At 35.2% G+C, this 21973-nt stretch overlaps 2 protein-coding genes across 4 annotated transcripts; both read left to right on the top strand.

Annotated features, from left to right (window-relative positions):
- Positions 1–6820: 6820 nt before the first annotated feature.
- Positions 6821–10837, top strand: LOC133701835 (protein FAR1-RELATED SEQUENCE 4). Of its 3 annotated transcripts, none has more exons than XM_062125957.1 (4): positions 6821–7074; positions 7981–10177; positions 10270–10323; positions 10538–10837. In XM_062125957.1, exons 2-4 carry the CDS (start codon positions 8135–8137, stop codon positions 10685–10687), a joined length of 2247 nt encoding a protein of 748 aa, XP_061981941.1. In that variant the 5' UTR covers positions 6821–7074; positions 7981–8134; the 3' UTR covers positions 10688–10837. The 3 variants fall into 3 exon arrangements, with proteins under 3 accessions (XP_061981941.1, XP_061981940.1, XP_061981939.1); XM_062125956.1 differs by having other exon boundaries at positions 6822–7074; positions 8078–10177; positions 10267–10323; XM_062125955.1 differs by having other exon boundaries at positions 6822–7074; positions 10267–10323.
- Positions 10838–14587: 3750 nt separating this feature from the next.
- On the top strand, positions 14588–16053 carry LOC133700938 (DNA damage-repair/toleration protein DRT100-like). Its single transcript, XM_062124671.1, has one exon. It carries the CDS (start codon positions 14684–14686, stop codon positions 15788–15790), a length of 1107 nt encoding a protein of 368 aa, XP_061980655.1. The 5' UTR covers positions 14588–14683; the 3' UTR covers positions 15791–16053.
- Positions 16054–21973: the final 5920 nt, after the last annotated feature.

Below are 21973 nucleotides of genomic sequence, written 5' to 3'. Positions count from 1 at the left end.
GGGGCAACTGTTGTAACCCAATTTTGGATCCACCAAGGTTTTCTCGAATGTTATTTTATTTCTATTATTATTTATAAAAATCCAAAAAAATTAAGAAAAAGTTTAAAAATTCAAAAATATACTTTTCTCAAGTCAACCGCATCTTTCCATCAAAACCGAGTACACCGGGTCAATACGGGTCAAACCATGTCGACCAGGGTAAAAAATAAGTTTCGGGCCGTTTCGGGTCAAAACCGTCATTTTTGACCAAAACCGAGTCCACCGGGTCAATACGGGTCAAACCATGTCGACCACGGTAAAAAATGAGTTTCGGGCCGTTTCGGGTCAAAATCGTCATTTTTGACCAAAACCGAGTCCACCGGGTCAATACGGGTCAAACCATGTCGACCACGGTAAAAAATGAGTTTCGGGCCGTTTCGGGTCAAAATCGTCATTTTTGACCAAAACCGAGTCCACCGGGTCAATACGGGTCAAACTATGTCGACCGGGGTAAAAAATGAGTTTCGGGTCATTTTGGGTCAAAACTATTATTTTCGGTCATTAAAATTAATTTTTAGCGGTTGAAACGAGGTTTTTCTAATACTGATTTGAGTTTTTAATTTTATCTATATAAATATATATATTATTATATATAATAAAACAAAATTAATAATACAAATTTGTTATATTAGGCGGGGCAGTTATACTAATTGTAGGCGGAGTAGTTGGCGTACACAATTTTTCTTAAAGCAGATGCGTGTTGTCCCCTGTCATTGGCTATAAATAGCCAGTGACAGTACGCCAGAAAGGGAGAAGAAAAGAAAAGAAAAAAAAGAAAAGAATCTTACTATTCACGTTTTTTTCACTATTTCTTCATGCGAGTAGGATATTGATTTTCAAAAAAAACAATTTGAAAAATACCAAATATATCCTAACCGTTAGATATATAGTGTTTAGATCTGAACCGTTGATTTAATAGGGTACAATAGAGCTTACCACACCAAATTAAAACCCAAATCAATCTCAGCCCTTAAAACAATTCTCCTTTAGATCCGTTGCGCCACGTCATCCGGTGTACCGAGCGTTCGGTGCACCGCGACACACCAGATCAAGGCTCCTCTCATCCGGACCGTCCGATCAACTTCCAGATCCAGCCAATCGCAGCCGCAAGATCAGTTCAAAGGAGATCCAACGGTTCACAGCCTTCAGATGCACCGGTGAACCATGCGCGCGTTCACACCATAGCACAGCTTAGAGTCTCTCTCTCCTCTCGCCGGCGACTCTCTCTCTCTCCCCCGATCTCCCATCTCCGGCCGTCTCCAGCTTCCGCACCACCACAGAAAGTTTTCTCCCTTGATTTAAAGAAAAACCCAGGTGGTTTTCATTGATTTCGCCGCCTCAGTTGGCCGGAAAAGGGCCGCGATTGTCGGCGGCCACCGAAGCTTCAAGTCGTCGATTCTCCTTCGTCAGCCATCAACGACCGACGATACCACCTCCATCAGAATCCTCGTACTCAGATCTACCAGGATCGACCGTCGGTTGGACAGAAATCTCGCCGGGAAATCTCGCCGCCGCCCACAGTAACCGCGCGTGTGCCACACGCGCCGCCAGTGGCATTTTCGTAATTTTTCGAGAAATCCGAGGGTATTTCAGTCCTTTACCTATACATTGACACTCAGGTAATTTTTTGGGTTTCAACTGGTATTTTTGATATTTTTTTATATATAAATGCTTGTAAATTTTCTTGCATGTTGTAAAAAAAATACAAAAAAACAAAGTCGACAAGTCTCCTAATTTTTAGGGACTGATGTCAGTTTTAACGCGTCTCCTATTTTTAGGGACCGACGTTAACCGTTTTTAAAAAACAAGTTACCAATAAACCCAAAATATAATGGATTATATCCATTATTTCTTTTGGTAACCCAGACGTAATTCTCCTTTTTAGGGACAAACGTCAATATTTTAGACGAGTTTCCTAATTTTTAGGGACTGATGTCATTTTTAATGTGTCTCCTATTTTTAGGGACCGACATTAATCATTAAAAAATTTACAAATAAACCCAAAATATAATCGCATTTGAATCAAATAGAAAACACACAAGTAAGGGTAACCTTTCTATTGAAAGGATGTTTTAAGGGTGGTGTCTACCTTCCCTTAATCATAACTAACCCCGTACCCGAATCTCTGGGACCAGTGTCTAATTTGGGATTTCTAGTTCCCTCAAATTACTAGATGGCGACTCCAATAAAATCTTTGTTTCCCCCAATCGAGAAAAAAACCATTTTTGTTAAAATAAAAAAAATGCGGGAGCCGTCGCCCGACGTCGTGTATCGACACCATAATTCCTGATATTTTGATCATTAATTAAATTGAAATGGGTGAAGAGGAAATAAAAAAAATAGAAGTGCAAGAAATTATTTATTTTTTCTTCTCATAGAATATCTTACTATTATAAATTCTGGGGATGCTCCTTTTTTTTTCCTCTCTTGATTGTAGGTTTTAGCTGCCATTCCAACTCTATTAAAAAAGAATAAGAAAAACCCTAGTACTTGGGCTAAAAGTCACTATCATTTTAAGGGTACGTTCATGTAGAAATCCTAGTACTTAAACTCGAGAGAAGATCCAATCGTTTAATTCAATTCGAGAGGATCACGACGCAATGCTATGATGCAAGTAAATTTTTTTTTTATATATATAGTTTTTTAGGTAAAGATCATTGCATGTTCTTAATTTATTCTTTGAACTAGGTTGCTTCTTCTTCAATCTGTTTTTTTTTTCTCCTTTTTCTCCTACAATATTGCCCTGGAAAAATTGACCAAGATTTGCCTTCGTTAATATATTTCTCAAACAACAGCATTTAAAACATGAAAAAAAATTAGCATGCAACCAATGGATAAGATGCTTGTACTGTTCTGTTTTTCTCAGGAAAAAATCTACACCAGGAAAAAATTGGTGGTCAAGGAAGATTGTTCCTCAATAATGTGTGGCCACTTTCTTGTGCTGTCGGTGTATTCTTCACTGCTAACAAAATTTATTTTTATTTTAAAAAAGTAATATTCTAATAAATTAACTTGAAAAACTCATAATTTAAAACACTACATGACACAAACTAAATTTTAAATTAATAAAAAAAACATTAACTCAATTAAACTTGATAAATTTGATAGGTTAACTCATAATTAACTTGATAAAACTAGTTCAAATCTACGAGTCAGTACCAAAGATTTTTTTTTAAAAATATATTTTAATAAAAATAATTAACAAGTAGTAAACCAGCTCTTTTCTTTATAGGATCCAGAACAGGTCCTAACAACTATGACATGGACCAATAAAAGAGTATACCTATTGGTCCAGAAGATCAGAAGAGATGAACCCTTTCCTTCTCCAAGAATTTGGACATGAAACCAGCATCTTTCCATTTATAAGGAAAAAGTGGTGCAAGCTTTAATTTAATGCTGACAGTGAGTATTAAAGATATTCACGGTCCGTATTTATTCATCTTCCACGGCTTTCTCGTCTTTTAAGAGCATAGTTCTTAGATCCAATTCCCAAGGTTTTGTATTGAATTATTCAGTTTTTAAATTAACTTGCAAGTAATTAGATTAATGTTTTTTATTATTAAAATAACATTGTTTTATTATTTTTTTTAAAAAATATTAATATAATCTGGCTAGGTTTAAATTGAATTTAATTAAATCAACTAAATTAAATTAACAAAGTTTAATGGGATCAATATTTTATTTTTGTAATCTTAGCTTTGTATTTCAATACCGAAACCAGAAGATAGTCAATGTTGATCATTCGGTGACAGAGAAAGACATGAAGGAGAAATAGAAACATCTTTGTCTTGCATCCAATGATGTCTTTTCATGCTCAAGAAGCTGTACCGCACAATGATTGCACTACAAAACAACCACTTACTTGATGGTACTGTTGCTTCTTCTTCTTCTTCTGCCATGGATAAATTACAGGATATTAATCGCATCATGCCCATTTTCCTGGGATTAAAGAATGGAATTACAGAATAAAAGTCTTTTTTAAGCTGGTACGCATTATTATCAAACACATCTCCATGAAAATGTGTTTCATAATATAAGATTTTTAAGTTTTTTTAAAGGAATTATCTCTTAACAAATAGATTTAATTAAACATGTTTATACTTCAGCAACAACATTAGATGTATTAAAGTCTCGCATGACCTACCATGTTTCCATCCTTATGCAAGAATTTGATATTGTTGAAGCTAAAAGAATAACAATAACATAGAAAATACAAAAATTTTAATGAAGAAAAAGGATTATAGATTTGAATCTTAAATTTACAATTTTATTCTCTAAAAACCAAGTATATGGTGGCTGCATCCTTAAGAGATGTATAAGACCTTTAAATAGGCTAGGAAAAACTACATCTATTAGGAAACAACCAAAATTCTAAAAATATTCAGGAAATTAAAACAAAATCCTAAATAAAAATAATAAAATAAAATAATCTTAGGAAAATAATAATAAAAAAGCCCAAACAACAACTTTTGAGCTTAATTTTAGAAGATCCAAAGATTAAAAAGAGGCGTGTAATGTTGTTGTTCTTTATAAAACTACATGTAGAATTACCTAAAAAAATTAAACTCAATCCAACAGTCGAATCTCTTGTTATCTTAATTTTAAGGTGTTAATTTAGTCTAGTGTGACCAAACTTCTTCTTCAGCCTAGACTTGTTCTACTAGTTTATAAAAGCATATACTAGGCCATGAACATAATATATTTGGATCAAATCCTCATTAAGTAGTATCAAATCTTCAACCGGATGCTCAAAACTTCAGTTTTTATAAATTTGGTTTCATTAAAATTCTATTACTAAAACTCAAGAAGATCCCATTATTCTGTCATCTAATTGAATTTGAGAATCAATTTGTTTTTATAGTGATGAAATTAGAGGAGGATGCAATGATTGTCAAAGAACTATTTCAACCTAAAAGCTTAATTTATTAAGTAAGGTCCCAATATATACTATTTCAACCTAAAAGCTTAAGCTATTAGGTGAGGTTCCAATATATAATTTATATTATTCTCTAGCACTTGAAACTTGCATAGACCCACACTACCTTGTGTTTAATTTTTATCGAATAAATAGGGATGGTGAGATTCAGACTCGTGACTACTTGGTCATCAAGACTCTGATAGTATGTCAAAGAACCTTCTTAACTTAAAATCTTAAACTATTAGGTGAGAAATTCCAAGATATAATTTATGTTATTTTCTAACAATGTTATGATGCAAGGAAACATTTTCTTTTCTTTTTTAGGTAAAGATTTCATGTACTTAATTTGTTATTTGAACTAGTTTGCTTCTTCTTCAATATGTTTCCCCCCCCCCCCCTTTTTTTTATCCCTACAACACAATGGAAATATTGACCATGATATGCCCTTCGTTAATATATTCCTGAAACAACAACATTTAAAGCATGAAAAAATTGGCATGGAACCAAATTTTGAATGGATAAGATGCCTGGGTTTTGTTTTTTCTCAGGAGAAAATCTACACCAGGAAAAAATTGGTGGTCAAGGAAGATTGTTCCTCGACAACGGGTAGCCCCTTTTTTGTGCTGTCGGTGTATCCTTCACTGCTTACAAAATTTTTAAAAGAAAACAAATAAAGCAAAATAATACGTCCCGTACGTAGTTAATAAACTTGTAAACTAATTAAGGCTCGGTTTAATCTTAGCTATAAAAGATATTAACCCAACAAATTTGATAGATTTGCTGGATTAACCCATTACTTAGTCAAATCAATCCAATTCTACTGATGAAACAACATCAATGATTTCTTTAATGAGTAGTTTTATTTTAATAAAACTAATTTACTTGATAATCCAATAACCCTAATTTTTTCTTAGACAAGATCTCGGGCCAATTCTGAAGATGATATATACCTATTTGTCCATAAGCCCATAGGAGATGAACAAGCCTTGAGTTTGGACGAGGCTTTTCATTTTTTTTCATCCACTCCCAAGAGAAATGGTGAAGGCCCAATACACCAATACAAAGTTTGGATAATTGGCTAAAAAATTTTAATATCCGAATGCATTTTTCAAAGGAGAAGAAAAGGAAGACAAAGGAAAAAAAAGAAGAAGAAGGTGGAGAATAATTGTTGAACATAATAAATAGTTCATATTTTTTCTATTTTGAATTTATTTTAGTAAATTGAACGAATATATGAACTGCAAACAGAAAATATGAAATCAATCTTTCAATTATATAGTGAACTATTAAGTTCTAGAACCCCCCCCCCCCCCCCCCCCCCCCCCAATTGAATTTTAAAATTTAATTCTGTTAATATCTTAATTATATAATTTATCTTTAATGTTGTAGCAATAAGATTATTTTCACTGTCAGACAGATCAATTCAGATTAGGTCGATTTAAGCTAATCTAAGTTGCATTTTATAATAAATAAACATAATTTATCTGGATATAAATTAACTAAAAACCCTTTGACTTTTTAAATAATATTGTTTTAATTTTTTAAAAAATAATATTTTGTATTGGAAAATCAGCCTAGACGAGAGTCTTGACTTAAGTTAGGTTTAGTGAAAATTCATATTTTCAGATGATTTTGATATATTAATATTAAAAATAAATTTTTTAAAATAAAAATTATTATTTTAATATATTTTTAAATAAAAAATATTTTTACACCGAAAATCTCAAAATAGGTTAATGAGCCACATCATGAAAGTTGTCTTCAGGGACCGAACTGATTATATGTTTTAATTTGGTGACTAACTTGATGGTTGCCCAGAAAAGAAAACCCACTTGCAATGCCACTCGCACTGTACTACCAAAAACCCCCTTGACTTCCTCATAGAGAATATGCAAAACACCCCTTAACCTCCACGCGTCACCACCACAAAACGCTTGGTATATCACTCGAAGCACAGAGCGTCGGAAAAATCCGAGATCATCCTCGCTCGCTTCTCCTCCTTCACAGACCCGAAAACCCTAACCCGACAACGAAATCTTCATGTCTCTCCAAAAATCGGATCTTTTTCAACCTCCAAGACTCAATCTTTAGCTATTGTATTTGTGGGGACTCAACAGGTACTTAATGATTTTTTTTCCAGCTCAAGCTCTGTTATTAAGTCTTCTTTTGAAAGTTTTTGAGATGTTTAGTTTCGTTTTTGTTGGAATTTATGGAAAGAAGAGATGGGTTTGTTTTTAAATTTGTGTAAAAAATAATGGGTTGGTGAGTTTTTATTGGAAAGTTTTGTTCTTTATGTGTTTTGAGCTAAAAGGGTTTGTGTATTTTTGGCTTTAGAAGAGGAATGATGGAGAGTTGTGGAATATTTTGCATTTTAGATGATAAAAAATGGCCAAAAATTCGGTGCTTGTGTTGAAGGTGAGAAGGAATACATGTTAATATAGAAATTAGAAATATTAAGTTGAATTTGCATCGAATGGTTTTGTCGAGATTATATGATATTTTATGAATTTAGTTAGATAAATCGGAATGGTTGGAATGAAGAACAGGAGTGGCATGAATGCCGTGAGATGCGAAGCTTCTGTTCTGTGTGTTAAATGGTTATGAGCATTGTGTGTTGTGTATGGAAGTGGAATGCAATGGAAGGAGAAGGGATAGGAAAAATATTTGGAAATGAACCATATATGTTAGATGGATGAATTGAGCACAACGGGTGGATGATCTCATTATATTGGTGTGAGATTTGTTGTGTTTTACCTTTTGTTTTCGTGTTGGGACTTATGGTCTCCATGTGATTATTTTTTGCTAAAAAAAGATGTGCTTGAGGCATTGTTAGGTTGCAATTAGGTGATCTGTGTGAACAACTGGTATTGAATTGGTTGCTGGGTGCTAAATTCATTTGGACTTTTTTGATGCATTGTGTGTTTAGTTTGAGATCGAGGCTTTGCACGGTTTGGAATGGATATTGCTTTGTTAACTTTATTTCTTGCTGATATGGTTTGTCCAATCATATTCTTTTGTTTTAGGTACCATGGCTATGAAATCATAAGTAAAAAATTTATGCTACCTCCATCTGAGGAGATTTTGAACAACATGTATTGTATACTTTATGGAGGACTGCAGATTTTGACGTGAGCAGATTGGGGATACAAAGCGGATCTGAATCTTCTCACTACAATAATGGATTCCAGTGTGATCACAGGCAGTACAATTCCAGAACCTCGTGATGGTATTGAATTTGAATCACATGAAGCTGCATATTCATTTTACAAAGATTATGCCAAGTCTGTAGGCTTTGGTACTGCTAAGTTGAGTAGCAGGCGATCTAGGTCATCAAAAGAATTCATTGATGCAAAATTCTCATGCATAAGGTATGGGAATAAGCAGCAGTCTGATGATGCCATTAATCCACGACCCTCCCCAAAAATTGGCTGTAAAGCTAGCATGCATGTGAAGAGAAGACAGAATGGAAAATGGTACATATACAGTTTTGTAAAAGAACACAATCATGAGCTTTTACCAGCCCAGGTGCACTTCTTTCGAAGCCATAGAAATGATGATCCTCTTAAGAATGACATCCGGATACGACGACGAAAGAATCTGTCTTCAGTTTCCAAACTTTTTGGTGCATATCAAAATGTGGATTGTTTAGAGGGTTACATGAAAAATCAGCATGATAAGGGGCGGAGTTTGGTCTTAGAATCAGGAGATGCTCAGGTATTACTAGACCTTTTTATGCATATGCAGGAAGAGAACCCTAAGTTCTTCTATGCTGTTGATTTGAATGAAGAGCATCGGTTGAGAAACTTGTTTTGGGTTGATACAAAAGGAATGGAAGACTACAGCAACTTTGATGATGTAGTTTGTTTTGACACTACATATTTCACAAACAAGTATAAAATACCATTAGTTTTCTTTATTGGGGTGAATCATCATATTCAACCCACATTGCTTGGTTGTGCATTGATAGCAGATGAGACAGTTTATACTTTTGATTGGTTAATGCAAACATGGTTCATGGCAATGGGGGAACGTGCTCCACAATTAATGCTCACTGATCAAAACAACACCTTAAAAGCAGCTATTGGAGCAGTCTTTCCACAAACATGTCATTGTTTTTGTCTTTGGCATATATTGGAGAAGATCCCTAGGCAGCTTGAATATTTGAGTCTTTGGCATGATAATTTTATGGTAAAATTTAATAAATGTATTTTTAAATCATGGACCGAGGAACAATTTGAAAAGAGATGGTCGAAGTTGCTTGACAAATTTAATCTTCGAGAGGTTGAATGGGTTCGATCATTATATGAAGATCGCAAATATTGGGTGCCTGCCTTCATGAGAGATGTATCATTTGCTGGTTTGTCTACAATGTCGCGCTCTGAAAGCTTGACCTCTTCATATGACAAATATGTGCATGCAGAAACATCAATGAGAGAGTTTATAGAACAATACAAAAAGATTCTTGAAGATAGGTATGAAGAGGAAGCCAAGGCAGATTTTGATGCATGGCATGAAACGGCTGAGTTAAAATCCCCATCACCTTTCGAGAAGCAAATGTCACTGGTGTACACACATGAAATTTTCAAGAAATTCCAAGTTGAGGTTCTGGGAGCAGCTGCCTGTCATCTTAAGAAAGAAAGTCAGGATGAGACAACCACAATGTATACTGTGAAGGACTTTGAAGACGGTCAGAATTACATGGTGGAATGGAATGAAACAAAATCAGATATTTATTGTTCATGTCGTTCTTTTGAATACAAAGGTTATCTCTGTAGACATGCTATTGTTGTTCTTCAAATGTCAGGCGTGTTCAGCATTCCACCTAAATATGTATTGCAACGTTGGACAAATGCTGCTTTGAGCAGGCATCCCATCAGTGAAAGATTGGATGAGGTGCAAACTAAGGTCCGTCGCTATAATGACTTGTGTCGACGAGCCATAATACTAGGTGAAGAGGGTTCTCTTTCACAGGAGAGTTACAACATCGCACTTTGTGCTATAAGAGAAGCTTTGAAACAATGTGCGAGTTTAAATAACTCTGCTGAAACCAGTGCTTGTCCTAACACCTCAGGGAGCATTGAGGAAGAGAATCAGTACAGGAATACTTCTAAAGAGAGGGCACCAGATCTTCAGGTTACTGGTGCAGACAAGGCTACTAGAAGAGCTGGAGCAGCAAACACAAAGGAAAGTAACCGCAGTAGTGCGGTTAAAAAGGGAAAGGTCTGCTGATTGCTGATATTCTTTGCCTATGTTGCTATTTTTTTTTTATCAATAATCGGTGTTCATTAGAACTTGTGTCATGTATGCAGCAGGTAACTCGGTCAGGAGATGTGAACCTTGGGGGACAGGAAGGCTTCCATTTAATGGTTTGTGATCCTGCCATCTTGTTTATTTTCTTGCCTAATTCTTTTGCAGCCTAATACTCTTTAGCTCTCTCTGTGTGTATTTCCTGATAAGAAATCAACTTTATGATGACAACCATTTATCTCCACTTCTTTCTGGGATACTTTAGTGGAGCCATCATCAATGATCTGCACTCTGAGTTCTTATTAATTTAACATCCTATTATACTAAACGCAGGGCATATCTGACCTGGGGCCAACACAATCACATAATATGATGCCAGCACAGTTGCAAAATGCTGTACCTACAGTATTTCATAATATCATGCCGACTCAGTTCCAAAACATAGCTTCAACACATTTGCACGATACGAGACTCCCTCGTTAGTATGATTTTGCATTTGCTTGTAAAAAATTGTATTTATTGATTACTGTAACACTGGTCCCAAGAATGCAGGATGTGTTGTGCAGTTGTTAATCTCTGCTTGTATTAAAAGCTTCAACTAATTAGTTATAAGTCTTCTTGGCTCTTCCATTACTCACTTAGACCTTACTCTTCTGTTCTTGCCCGATTTATAATACAATTAACCTTGAGCAAGAAAGCAACCAAATATATAAAACTGATCATTGCATGGCTATTTGTTGGTTGTTCCATAAGTTTTTGTTTGGTTAGTGTTCTAGAGACAAATACATAAGGGTTAGGACAAAAACAGACATATTTGAGACAATTTTGAAATAAATTTTTATACTTAATATTACCTAACATGTAAAATATAATTTATATTATTTTATAATATTGATTTTTCCTAACAAATTTGGATGATTGGATTCATAAAATTTCAAATGATTATAACATTGATGTTGCCTAACAAACATATTTGAATGATTGGATTCATAAAATTTCAAATGATTATAACTTTGATATTGCCTAACTAACAATTTGGATGATTGGATTCATAAAATTTCAAATGATTCTTCCCATCTATTTTAGGTGGATTTCTAGGGATTCGAAGGGTTATTGTGTTTGATCATATTATTTTTTTTTAAGAAGAGAGAGGAAGTGCATGAGAAAGCAATGTACTTGTGAATTTCATATCATATCTTTCATGATTAAGAGGCTATTTAGCATTACAATCGAATCATAATTATATAATTTTTTTTATTTTTATACTATTTTGATATACTGATATTAAAAAAATTTTAAAAATAAAAAATATTATTTAATATATTTTTAAACAAAATTTATTTTAAAAAATAATATCCATCACTATCCTAAACACCATCTCTTTTATACTAATTTAAAAGATCAAATAGCTTAAATCTTGATCTTCTTATGAGAGCCTAAAATAGCTAAATAATAAAAAGTGTGAAAACTTTTCTTTGCTGGACCCTCTTGCACATGCACCACATGGCTAGTGCCTAATCATATGATTATAAAAATGGTATGATGAAAGTGTAATTTAACATAATCATTTGATTTCTCATTGAATGCAGATATGCAGCAGCAACTTTTGATTTTCGAAACACATTTTTTTATTCACCATTTTAATTATTTAATTATCTCACCGCTGATGATTTTTCGTAAAAGCAATATTTTGTTAGTGGCTGGGAAATTGAAATATATACTCCTACTTTTTTAGTTTTGGATAGTAATATGGTATTTTTACATCAAATAGTTTGATTCTAAATTCATTTAATCGCGTTAATTTGATTAAAATATTCATCTTGGAATTGAAAAACTCATGAAATTTATATTATTTACTTTGAAACTAAAGAAAATAAATGTTAAAAATATATGGTGGGTTTCTGTGTGACCAAAATTGAATTGAAGGGCAAATATGCTCAATTATAAAACATTGAGGGACCATGAATGTGTTTTACCCATTCAATAATAATCTTGTGAAAAGTTATATCACGTCCCATCTCTCTAATTTACAATATTATCCTTTTCATCTGTTCATACACAGTTAAATGTCAGTGTTGGCTGATCACTTGTCTTCAAGATATGCTTGAAATTCGAGAGATTACAGGTTGGTTTGAAATCTTCACGACATGGGAAAATGATGGCCTGTCCTCTCTTGATTTACGTACAAAATTTTATGTCCCACACACCGATCTTCTCCTGGTGGACCGATTTTAAACAGTGTAAAGATAGGGCATGTGGAGGAGCCAGATTTCTAAGGGGCAAGGAGTTTTTTTTTTCCTTTCATGGAGGACCACAGCTGTGACTCCAATCTGGGAGACAAAGATTCAGTTCTGGGACAATTAATCAGCAAGTAGAGTCCCATTTTATTGTCCCAAAGTTTTGATAGAACTTTGTTCTGAATTGATTAAAATTTAAAGAGGACATTCATGAAAAATGGTTCACTCTATGGAAGTAAGCACTTCAGAAACATCAATTTACTCCAAAAACCAAGCATACCATACAAAACTTCAAGTTTTAACGAAGCCAGAGTGTCTGCATCTTCAACAGTCCAAGAAAGAGATCCTGAGATCAGGCATGGTTAAGATCTCACATCTCCTGTATACTACTTACTTCATAGAGTCGCTTTCCCTCACCTTCCAATGGCTAATAATTTCTCTTCCTGGCAATGCATTATCCTAAGCAAGGAAGGCTTTTGCTTCATAGAAGAATTAATTTATTTCCACAGATTTATTGTGGTCACCACAACATTCTGATCCTCTCCAATCATGGACCTCGAAGTGCCACGATGTATACAGCACCACATGCCCCCAACTCTCTCCCTCACCCTCCCAGCTAACTTAGCCGAGCTTATCCCCATATATCTCCACGTTGATATGCTCTTCCTCAATTATTAGGTTCAGCTCCCCCCTCCCTTGATTTCTAACCTCGAATTTGCACCCTGTGTATTTTGTCGAGACATAATGTGAGCTGATAGGCAAGGACATGAGAGACACCGTCGTTTCACTGATCTAGTACTACCTGCATATTAGAGATCACAAGTTCAGGATTTTAGTTTGGTGCATTGTCAATTTAAGAATCAAGGTTAATTGATTCTCTCAAGATCAACCATAGTTAGCAGCAAAACATTTAATATGATCCAACCAACATGCTGCTGCTCATGTCCTTGTACATTAATTTGGAGCGCGTGCCTGATTGATATTGTCAGCATGTATTGAATCCCCACGTATTAATTTTCCCAGAAATTTCTGTAGCAGTATTAACTCTAGCTCGTACGAGTCAGTGATTCTTTTCATGAGAACAGATGACCTTACCTGATAATTAATAACAGCTAATTAATTCACATATATCAGATTATAATTACTCACGCACACATCCGAACATTTCCTTTCCTAAAACATCCATATAGATTCTCGATTCTGAGAAGAGACTAGATTCCTTGATTACTTTGAAGGGATATTAATGTTTAGATGACATATTGAATAATATACTGTTAAGGATCCAATAAATAGAAAAGAAATAGTCTTAATTGATATGGGATTAATTAGTTATAATCCTGATCCTACAAGAAATATTTTTTTCTTAGAAAAAACAATACTAGATCTATAAAAATTTTCATTAATCAATGTGAAGTCCTTAAACAACATACAAATTTTCATTGTTCTTGAAAATGTTTTTTTGGCAAAATTAAAGTTTTAACAAATTATCCATAATAATTGAAATGGCATGTACATGCACTTGGATTTTTATCATCAATTAATGAACTAATTGAGATAGAATCTTTCTATCAAATGATTTTAAAAACACATATTTTTATCAAATTCATATATTTATGATAATAAACTCTCTTAATTATTCAATTTGATACATTCAAAATAATGAATTTTTTAAATTGCTGAGGTTAAAACACAAAAAATTAAAAGAATTATTTTTTAAATTATATTCGGTTAGTGTTTCATGATAGAAAAAATAAATACAAAAGAGATAAAAATGTATTTAATTAAAAAAATAAATATATAAAATGAATCTTTCTATTAAATAAATTTAAAATAATTTTTTGTATTTTCATAAAAAAACATACAAAGAAATATATCAATTCTATTCTTACTATATCTTTTCTATGATGAGACAATCATCAAACATCATCTTATTTACGAAATGAGCATCCCTATTGGATATTATCTCTTCTAATATATCTCACGAATTGCACAAATTAAAAAAAAAAAAACCTACCATAATTTGAAAAATGAAAAGGAACATGCAAATAGGTCATCACACATCTAGCAAGGCAACACCTGTAACAATCCACTTTATGGGCAAAATCGTCACTATAATAATCCCACCCAATATATATACACACACAAACAACGACGCTATCCCTCATCTCCATGCCCACACTCCACTCCCCAACGTAAACTCATAAAAAAAAGCATACACTCTACACGCAGAAATCAAGAAACAATGACAATGTTTTCTTACATTGCATTACTAGCAACCTTAACAATATTCATCTCTACTTGTACAGTTCGAAGCTGTCCTCCTTCAGACAGGGCAGCTTTGCTAGCTTTCAAAGCAGCTCTCCACGAGCCTTACTTGGGCATCTTCAATTCTTGGGCGGGCACCGATTGTTGCCATAACTGGTATGGTGTCAGCTGTGACATGGAGACCAAAAGGGTTGCTGACATTAACCTCCGAGGTGAATCTGAAGATCCCATTTTCCAAAAAGCTGGTCGGTTCGGGTACATGACTGGTTCTATCTCTCCTTCTATTTGCAAGCTCAAGAGGCTCTCCAGTCTTACAATTGCTGATTGGAAAGGCATCTCAGGTCCGATTCCAGCCTGCATTACGTCGTTGCCGTTCTTGAGGATTCTTGATTTGATTGGGAATCGGCTTTCAGGCCAGATTCCAGAAGACATCGGACGGTTGCACAGGCTGACAGTTTTGAATATCGCCGACAATCTTGTAACAAGTAGGATCCCGAGATCCTTGACTAATTTGTCTAGTTTGATGCATCTCGATTTGCGTAACAATCGGATTTGGGGTTCTTTGCCTCGAGATTTCGGGCGTCTTCGGATGTTGAGTCGCGCTTTATTGAGCCGAAATTATATTGATGGGACAATTCCCGATTCAATTTCTAAAATTTATCGTCTCGCCGATTTGGATCTTTCCTTGAACAGATTATCGGGCGAAATACCAGCTTCTTTGGGTAAAATGGCAGTCTTGGCAACACTAAATCTTGATGCCAACAACTTATCAGGAAAGATACCTTATACTTTGTTTAATTCAGCTGTTGGTAACTTGAATTTGAGCAAAAACTCATTTCATGGATACCTACCGGATGTTTTCGGTCCGGGATCTTACTTCATGGTTCTTGATCTATCCTACAATAACTTTTGGGGTCGGATACCAAAATCCTTGTCCCAAGCATCATTTATCGGGCACTTGGATTTGAGTCACAACCGCTTATGTGGGAGGATTCCAGCAGGGCCGCCTTTCGACCACCTCGAAGCATCATCGTTTGCTTATAATGCTTGTCTTTGCGGTAAGCCACTCGGAGCTTGCAGGTAGACGTACGAGACTATGTGTTTCGGTCAGCCGAGATGGAAGTTAGTTTCATTTTTTCGGGATTGGTTAAATACCACATGTTTGTATGATTATGTAATGTAACAGTAAAGTGTGTTTAATTAGTAACGTCGTTAGGGGAATTAAAAAGGTTAATTTCATGCACGTAATCTTGCATGAAACCAAGCTTTGATGCAATGAGTGTAACTATAAACATAGATGTAATACCACATTATGTCAAATCAAATGATAAAAGCAAATTAATGTTATTTTCTTTTCAGATTTCTTTATTAGTACTTCTATGGATGAGCCTATCTAGCGCTAATAAAAATTAAAACCATTCGAGTCAAACCCACTTAACTCATAGTCTAGGTTTTGAGTTGGGTTGATTCCCGGATCGGATTTTATACTCTTCACGTGACATGAATGTTTTGGGAAATTTCAAAGGCTAAGCCGTGAGGATGCATCAGTTTAAAATAGACTAGTAGTTTATAAGTCCTTTGAAATAGCAGCCTGTCCAGAAGGCCACCTATCAATCATCAAAATCATGACACTCAACCAAGATTTGTAATAGACTACACATGATCATGGACATTGAAGATTGGATGGGAAGATCTACATCTTTACGTTACGGCTGTGCATATCAATTTAGCAAGTAGTGCTGGCCATACATACATGGTGCGATGAAGTGTTTTTTTTTGGACCAAGGGTACTGTTCAGCGGTGATTTTAAATATACACGTCCTTTTCCTTTATAAAACAAGACAGCGCACGTGAAGCATTAGTGTGATAATGACACGACTTGCCTTCGCATTTAAAGATAAGGGGCCTAACGGTGGGGAAATGATTCTTCACTGGTGCTGCAGGCACTTGCAGATTTTAGCACACCGCATCTATATTATGGCGAGCGCGCGCGCTTCACAGGGATTCTGCTACAAGCTACTAGCCATGCCTATTTCACAGATGATATATGCTCATCTAAAATTAATCTGTTGTACTTGAATTGATGCGCTTTGCTTGTAGAGATGTTTGCATAAATGTATGTCTATCTGACAGATTCCTGTGCTTTTTCAAAGATGCATGTGCAGTTCTACTTTCTTGTTTTTGTGTTCTTGAATTTTGTTTCGATCGTCGGTGAATATATTCCACCTCTGCAAGAGTTGAGGGGGTTAAGGCTTGGAGAACGAGAGGAATTATTACACAGATTAATCTACTGCATTATTCATAAACTATGTTAATAAAACACTTAAATAAAATCATGTGCAATACATAGATCATTAGGTGGGTGCTATTATATTTATCTATGTGTCTTGTGTTTATTGGTTTGTTTATAGATAATTTGATACTTAATCTATGTAATAATAATTCATTTTAAATCTCCATTCACTGTTTTTATTTTTCTCTTTTAAAGAATAGCATTTGTTCATCTTGCTGCGATTTTTCTGAACTTGTAATTTGTTTAAGCCCCAGCTTTTGTTTTACCTACAAGCTATTGAAAGGAAGATGGGATGTATAGTTGGTTGGCACAAGGCATTTTATGCCTTCTGTTTCTATTCCTCGAAACTTTGCATGAGTCTACTAATACTACTAGATATTTTGACGTATTTTGCTTTTTATTTACAAATTTTCACTCAACTAATTGAGATTTTTATGTCAATAATTCATTGTAGACTCGAACTTTTCCTCCATAAAGTGATTAGAATTGACCTGACCCTACTAAATGAAAGCAAAAGTCACATGCAATTCTAGAGCTAAAGTGAGAATCATATACGAAATAAAGAGATTTATTGGATTCCTTAATTTTCTATTGATGCAAAACATCAAATTCTTCATAATTTCATTTAGCCCGGCTGGTTTCAAAATGGTGTATCTGCCATTTTCAATTAATTATCTAGTTTATGTTAAAATACGGCCTTCATCCCAACGGTCAGGTCATATTGAATGAGTTTTTGTAAATAATTTTATATTATTTTTTAATACATGACGAGGTTAAGCTCCTACTTCTTAGTTATATATTAAGGATTTGATAATATATTAATTTATTTTTAATGTCACGATCAACACACTCATAAATATGATCCACATAATGCTTAAGGTATAATATTTCAAATTAAAATTGAAGTTACTAGATGAAGCTAAAAAATAATTTTATATTATTCTTTAATGAGTTTTTTTTTAATTTCTTGATTGTTCAAACAGGTGACAGCTTACAATTCGCTTAGCGTGCTTACATGTTGCAGTCGTCGATATCCTTTTTATTAATCAAGAAGATTAGATAATTCAGCAGTTAAGAAAGTGAAGTAATTGTTTTCGTAGTGATATTTGTTTTTATAATAGTCGATTATATTATAAAATGCTAGTAGTAGATGGCAAATAAAACAATTTTTTTTTTTAGTGAGAATCATCTTTAACTTAAGATTAGTATATTGCAAGCACTCTACAGATAAAGTTAAAGGGACGCTCACTTTAAGTACTTTATATCTGTCGAGTGTTTGCTATATACAATGTGTTACATTTAGAGTGAGAAATTAATATGCTGACGTCGACCATTGGAAAATAAAAGGAAGTTAACTCTTCACGGAGAAACTGGGAACCACTATCTTCTGGGACAGCGTAGAAGGACGTTTTCAAGCCAATCTAAGTAGAAATTGTTGCCCGTAGTTATGTAGTCATCAATAGTAAGAAATTAGAAATTGAAGTTTAAAATCCTTATTTAATTTATTGCATTCTCGCAGTTGTTTGATATTTAATCTTTTGTGTATTTTCATCTGTTTCTACTTAGTAGGAGTTGGATTTGTTCGAGCATTTGTAGTAATGATAAATTTATTGATGCCGACACTAGCAATTTTCTCAACTCTGTCGTATGCTCTTCAGAAGCAATTTTTAAAAGCGCTTGTAATTAGTTCTAGATGAACACATTGCTGGTTACTTCTGACATTACAAATCAAAGTTGTTGGGTGGCATTGAATTACTGTCTCAAGATACAAGAAATAAAGATAATAGATGTTTTGAAAGAGAATGTGAATCTAAGAGATAGATTTATATTATATTTTTATATTTGTCTCTCTAATCAAAAACGTTTTTGTCTTTTATGTTCCATGATGTTAACCAAATGCAACCTTGAAGTAGCTATTCCCCGGTCCATACTTTTAGCAACCAGATTATTTTTTTTTAACTGAAGCAATCAGAATTAGTCTGAGACTACTTAATGGTAGTCAAATTTTTTATTTTGAGTCTGACAATAGAATTGTTTTGGTCAGTATCCCCACAAGATGGAGGATGGAGGATGTAGGAACATCGGTTGATGATCGGTAACAAAATATGATCAGGATTCACGACTTTCACTTGATATTAACAAGTTGGTGAAGTCCTTGAGAGCGGATATGGAAATGTTGCATTCTTTCTCCGATCAATGTTGTATCTACAGAGTGTTGGGCAATTCCAGAACTCAAACACACATCAATTTACGTGGTTCGGCAACTTGCCTACTCCACGAAGCTACTGGTTTGTATTAATCACTTCAAAGAAACAATACAAACAAAGGAAGAGGAGAAAACTCTTCTCAACTCAACTCTACTCACTCAAGCTCTCTCTGCTGCTCTCACTTCTCTTCTGTTCTCTCTGTGTTTTTCACACTATCACACGCAGCTCTTCACTGAGCTTATATGTATACAAGATAGGAGTGAAGGGGCATAAATCATGCCTTGATTTATGCCCACCGTTTGTGTCCTCCACCATGTGCCAAGTGGGAGATTAGGTATTCCCACTTGCATATGGTGGGACATTGTTTGTCTCCACTAACTAACAATCTCCCACTTGGAGACAAACAATGAAATCATCTTTTATACTTGAAGACCAACTGAAGTTTTACACAACTTCAGTTTATCGAGTGTAACTCCTTTGGTTAACATGTCAGCTGGATTCTTGCTTCCACAGACCTTTTCTAGCATCAGTTGCTCATCGTCTAGCAATTGTCGGATGAAGTGATATTTGATCTGAATATGCTTAGTCCTAGAGTGAAATGCTGGATTCTTGGCAAGGAAGATTGCACTCTGACTGTCACTATACAAAGTACCCTTTCCATTCATCTTGCCCAATTCTTTCAGAAAACTCTGCAACCATACGATCTCTTTTGCAGATTCTGAGACTGCAACATATTCAGCTTCTGTTGTTGAAAGAGCGACGATCTTTTGCAAGGTAGAACTCCAGGAAACAGCAGTACCTCCTAGAGTATATACATATCCTGTAGTGCTCTTTCTGCTATCAACATCTCCTGTTAGATCAGCGTCTACAAAACCTTCAAGTTTCAAACCACCAGCTGTGAAGGTGAGACATGTCTCCGATGAACCTTTTAAGTATCTCATGATCCATTTCACCGCCTCCCAATGCTGCTTTCCAGGATTGCTCATCTATCGGCTTACAACTCTCACTGCATGGGCAATGTCGGGTCTGGTACAGACCATAGCATACATCAAAGAGCCGATTGCTGAGGCGTATGGAATCTTATCCATGTATCCACATTCTAGCTCAGTTTTTGGTGACTGGTCTTTGCTGAGCTTGAAATGATTCCCCAGAGGTGTACTTACTGGTTTAGCATTATCCATACTAAACCTGCTGAGAACTTTCTTGACATACTCTGTTTGTGAAAGCTTTAGTATGCCTTTGTCTTGATCTCTGATGATTCTCATGCCAAGTATTTGTTTAGCAGCTCCCAGATCCTTCATTTCAAACTGTTTTGACAATTGTTGTTTCAGCTTGTCAATCTCCTCAATGTTGGATCCTGCAATCAACATATCATCCACATATAATAGTAGAATGATGTAGGAGTTGTCAAAATGTTTGACATAGCAACAGTGATCAGCCTGACATCTTGTGTATCCCGAACTACACATGAAGTTGTCAAACTTCTTGTACCACTGTCTTGGAGCTTGCTTCAAACCGTATAGGCTTTTCTTTAGCTTGCAGACTTGGTTCTCCTTTCCTGGTATTTCAAACCCCTCTGGTTGTTGCATGTAAATGTCTTCCTCCAATTCTCCATGAAGAAAAGCTATTTTTACATCTAATTGTTCAAGATGTAAATTCTCTGCTGCTACTATCCCCAGAACAACTCTGATTGTTGTGAGCTTCACAACTAGAGAAAATATCTCAGAGTAGTCAATCCCTTTCTTTTGCTGAAACCCTTTTACAACAAGTCTTGCCTTGAACCGTTTGCTTCCGTCATGCTCAGTCTTTACTCTGTAGACCCACTTGTTTTGCAAAGCCTTCTTTCCTTCAGGCAGTGTGGTTAGCTCCCAAGTCTTGTTCTTCAGCAACGAACTCATCTCATCCTTCATGGCTAACTCCCACTTGCTTGAGTTTCCATCTTGTAAGGATTCTTCATAACTTAGCGGCTCACCACCATCTGTCAGCAAAATATAATTCAGTAGAAGTGTGAACCGTTGTGGGGGCTTTATAGTCCTTGAAGACCTGCGAACATAAACAATTGGTTCACTTGGCTCTGCATCGTCTTGGGTAGTGGTGGGTACAGATGTGCTTGAATGTTCTTGTAAAGACTCTTGAGTTTTATTCTGCTCGGTAACATCGGGAAGACCTTCTAATCTTATGAATTCAGATTTTTGTGGACTTGTATCTGAATCAGCCATATCTGTTTCTACACTTGATCTGTCTTTGTAGAAAACTTTCTCATTGAAGATCACGTTCCTGCTTCTGATAATCTTTCTGTTCTGATCATCCCAGAACCGAAATCCAAATTCTTCATCTCCATAGCCAATGAAGAAACATTTCTTGGATTTGGCATCTAGCTTGTTGCGAGCATCAGAATCTATATGCACATAGGAAACACACCCAAAGACCTTTAAATGAGAAAGTTGTACCTCTTTTCCTCTCCATACTTCCTCGGGCAATCTGAACTCCAAAGGAACTGATGGTCCACGGTTGATCAAGTAAACTGCAGTATGAACTGCGTCAGCCCAGAATGTTTGAGGTAGCCCTGAATGCAACCTCATGCTTCTAGCTCGTTCATTGATGGTCCGGTTCATTCGTTCAGCAATGCCATTCTGTTGCGGTGTGCCTGGAACGGTCTTTTCCATTCTGATACCATTGACAGCACAATACTCCTTGAAACCTCCATCAATGTATTCTCCTCCATTATCAGATCTTAAGCATTTCAACTTCAAACCTGATTCATTCT

The sequence above is a fragment of the Populus nigra genome, chromosome 8, assembly GCF_951802175.1.
Source record: "Populus nigra chromosome 8, ddPopNigr1.1, whole genome shotgun sequence".
Classification (NCBI taxonomy): domain Eukaryota; kingdom Viridiplantae; phylum Streptophyta; class Magnoliopsida; order Malpighiales; family Salicaceae; genus Populus; species Populus nigra.
The sequence above is the reverse complement of the archived record's forward strand: the minus strand, read 5'-3'. Positions and strand labels throughout refer to the sequence as shown.

Coding starts and splice junctions, on each gene's coding strand:
- LOC133701835 (XM_062125956.1), top strand. CDS start 8,135: ATGGATTCCAGTGTGATCACAGGCAGTACAATTCCAGAACCTCGTGAT. Junction 10,178..10,266: donor GTGCGGTTAAAAAGGGAAAG/GTCTGCTGATTG, acceptor TCATGTATGCAG/CAGGTAACTCGGTCAGGAGA. Junction 10,324..10,537: donor AGGAAGGCTTCCATTTAATG/GTTTGTGATCCT, acceptor TACTAAACGCAG/GGCATATCTGACCTGGGGCC.
- LOC133700938 (XM_062124671.1), top strand. CDS start 14,684: ATGACAATGTTTTCTTACATTGCATTACTAGCAACCTTAACAATATTC.